The sequence below is a fragment of the Austrofundulus limnaeus genome, unplaced genomic scaffold, assembly GCF_001266775.1.
Source record: "Austrofundulus limnaeus strain Quisiro unplaced genomic scaffold, Austrofundulus_limnaeus-1.0 Scaffold26, whole genome shotgun sequence".
Lineage (NCBI taxonomy): Eukaryota > Metazoa > Chordata > Actinopteri > Cyprinodontiformes > Rivulidae > Austrofundulus > Austrofundulus limnaeus.
This window is the reverse complement of record NW_013952428.1, coordinates 837,985-839,532: the sequence shown is the minus strand read 5'-3', so window position 1 is coordinate 839,532 and position 1,548 is coordinate 837,985. Positions and strand designations below refer to the sequence as shown.

Sequence of the window (1,548 nt, the reverse complement as noted above, 5' to 3'; positions counted from 1 at the left end):
ACACACACACACACACACACACACACACACACACACACACACACACGCACACACTTCTGTGAGATTCCACGTTTTCCGCATCGTGGAAATTATAGACCCGTAAATCAGCCTCATCCTCCTTTAGATCTGTTTCATATTCTTCTGAAGTTGCATCAAAATTGGGGCTAAAAACTATAAAATATAGACTAATGATAGAAAAATTGTATTTTTTTAAACATTTGTTTTTTTATTTTACTGCTCAAAGTTTGTTTCCAGTTAAACAAACATTCCCTGCAGCTACGAGCAACACTGTTGCTCCGACCACCACCTGATGACAGGAAGGAAACACGACTGCTGTTGATTTTATTAATGCTGAAAATCCACCCTCTCTTCCTGAGTTTTATTATTTGTTAGAGAGAAAGCCCTTCGACCACCCTACAACACAAAGACAGTGAGTTCGTACCTTTGAGCGTCGGCATGCGATGTGTGAGTTCCACCTCTTTGCCCGAGGCGTCGACAGTTCGGCCCTTCTCATCCAGAATGAGCGGCGTCGGCTTGTTCACCTCTTTAATTTCTACTTTCCTGCAGTTCCACAGAGTTTTATTTTTTACAGTTCCTTGTGAGCAAACAAACATCACATTATGACAACTTACGGTGGAGCGATTCCCATTGCGTGGAGATTAGCGAGCGCGACAAAATTCTGAGGCCCGGTGTTCCCCAGAGTCCCGAGGATCCCGGGCTTCATGGCCAGCTGGGACTGGATGCGGGCCTGGAGCTCGGCCGCCTTGCGGGCCTTCTCGATGGCATCGTTCATAAAGCTGGCGGCCTGGGAGGGGGCGATAGACGAGCCTCCACCGCCCCCGCCAGCACCGAGGAGACGAGAGACCGTGGCATCTACCTGTGATGGTTTAACAAACCAAACGTTAAAGCAAAAAAAATAATAATTTGAGATTTTAAAAGTAAAAACAATGATTTACTGAAGCTGAAGGTGTAAAGCTGAGCTGTTTCTTTCTTTCTTCAATTTGTTTTGTGGCTGCTTCCATCATCTGTTTGATCTGTTAAAAGGAATAAAGAAAGTAAATATTAACTGCAACAGAAAGATAGAAATGCGACCCATCACATCAAAACCAGGATTAAGTCCAAAAGTTGTTTATGGAGAAAAAGGCAAAAATGGTGTTTTGACTAAACTGTTAACAAAAATTGAATTTTGTCAAAATATAATGAATAAAAGCCTTATCAATGTTTCATTTGAACAAACTGCCTGAAATATAATCATAAAACAAAATTTTGAAGCACTTTTTTGGGCAGTAGCAACAAAAAAAATGATTTTGAGGAAAAACACCTTAAAATGTTGAGATTTTCCCTGTGAGTTAGCAAAGTTTTGTTTCTTTCCAACTGGGAAATCTCATTATTCAAATATAATTTGAGGTTTCCTCTTTATAAGGACATCAAAAATTCCTCAATAAAAGGACATAAAATTAGGATTCAGACCAAATATTTATGTATTATTGTAACCAACAAGACAAATTAAGTCATATATATGGATTTAATTATGATGTCAGAATGACC

General features: G+C 39.8%; 1 protein-coding gene across 1 annotated transcript in view; it reads right to left on the bottom strand.

Moving 5' to 3' along the window:
* prpf3 (PRP3 pre-mRNA processing factor 3 homolog (yeast)) overlaps positions 1-1,548 on the bottom strand; it is a 21,842-nt gene that overhangs the window by 9,982 nt on the left and 10,312 nt on the right. The window contains exons 5-7 of the mRNA XM_014004701.1: positions 957-1,034; positions 633-877; positions 443-561 (exon numbers count right to left, since the gene is read on the bottom strand). Coding sequence (XP_013860155.1) covers positions 443-561; positions 633-877; positions 957-1,034 — 442 coding nt within the window. The remainder of the gene's footprint in view (positions 1-442; positions 562-632; positions 878-956; positions 1,035-1,548) is intronic.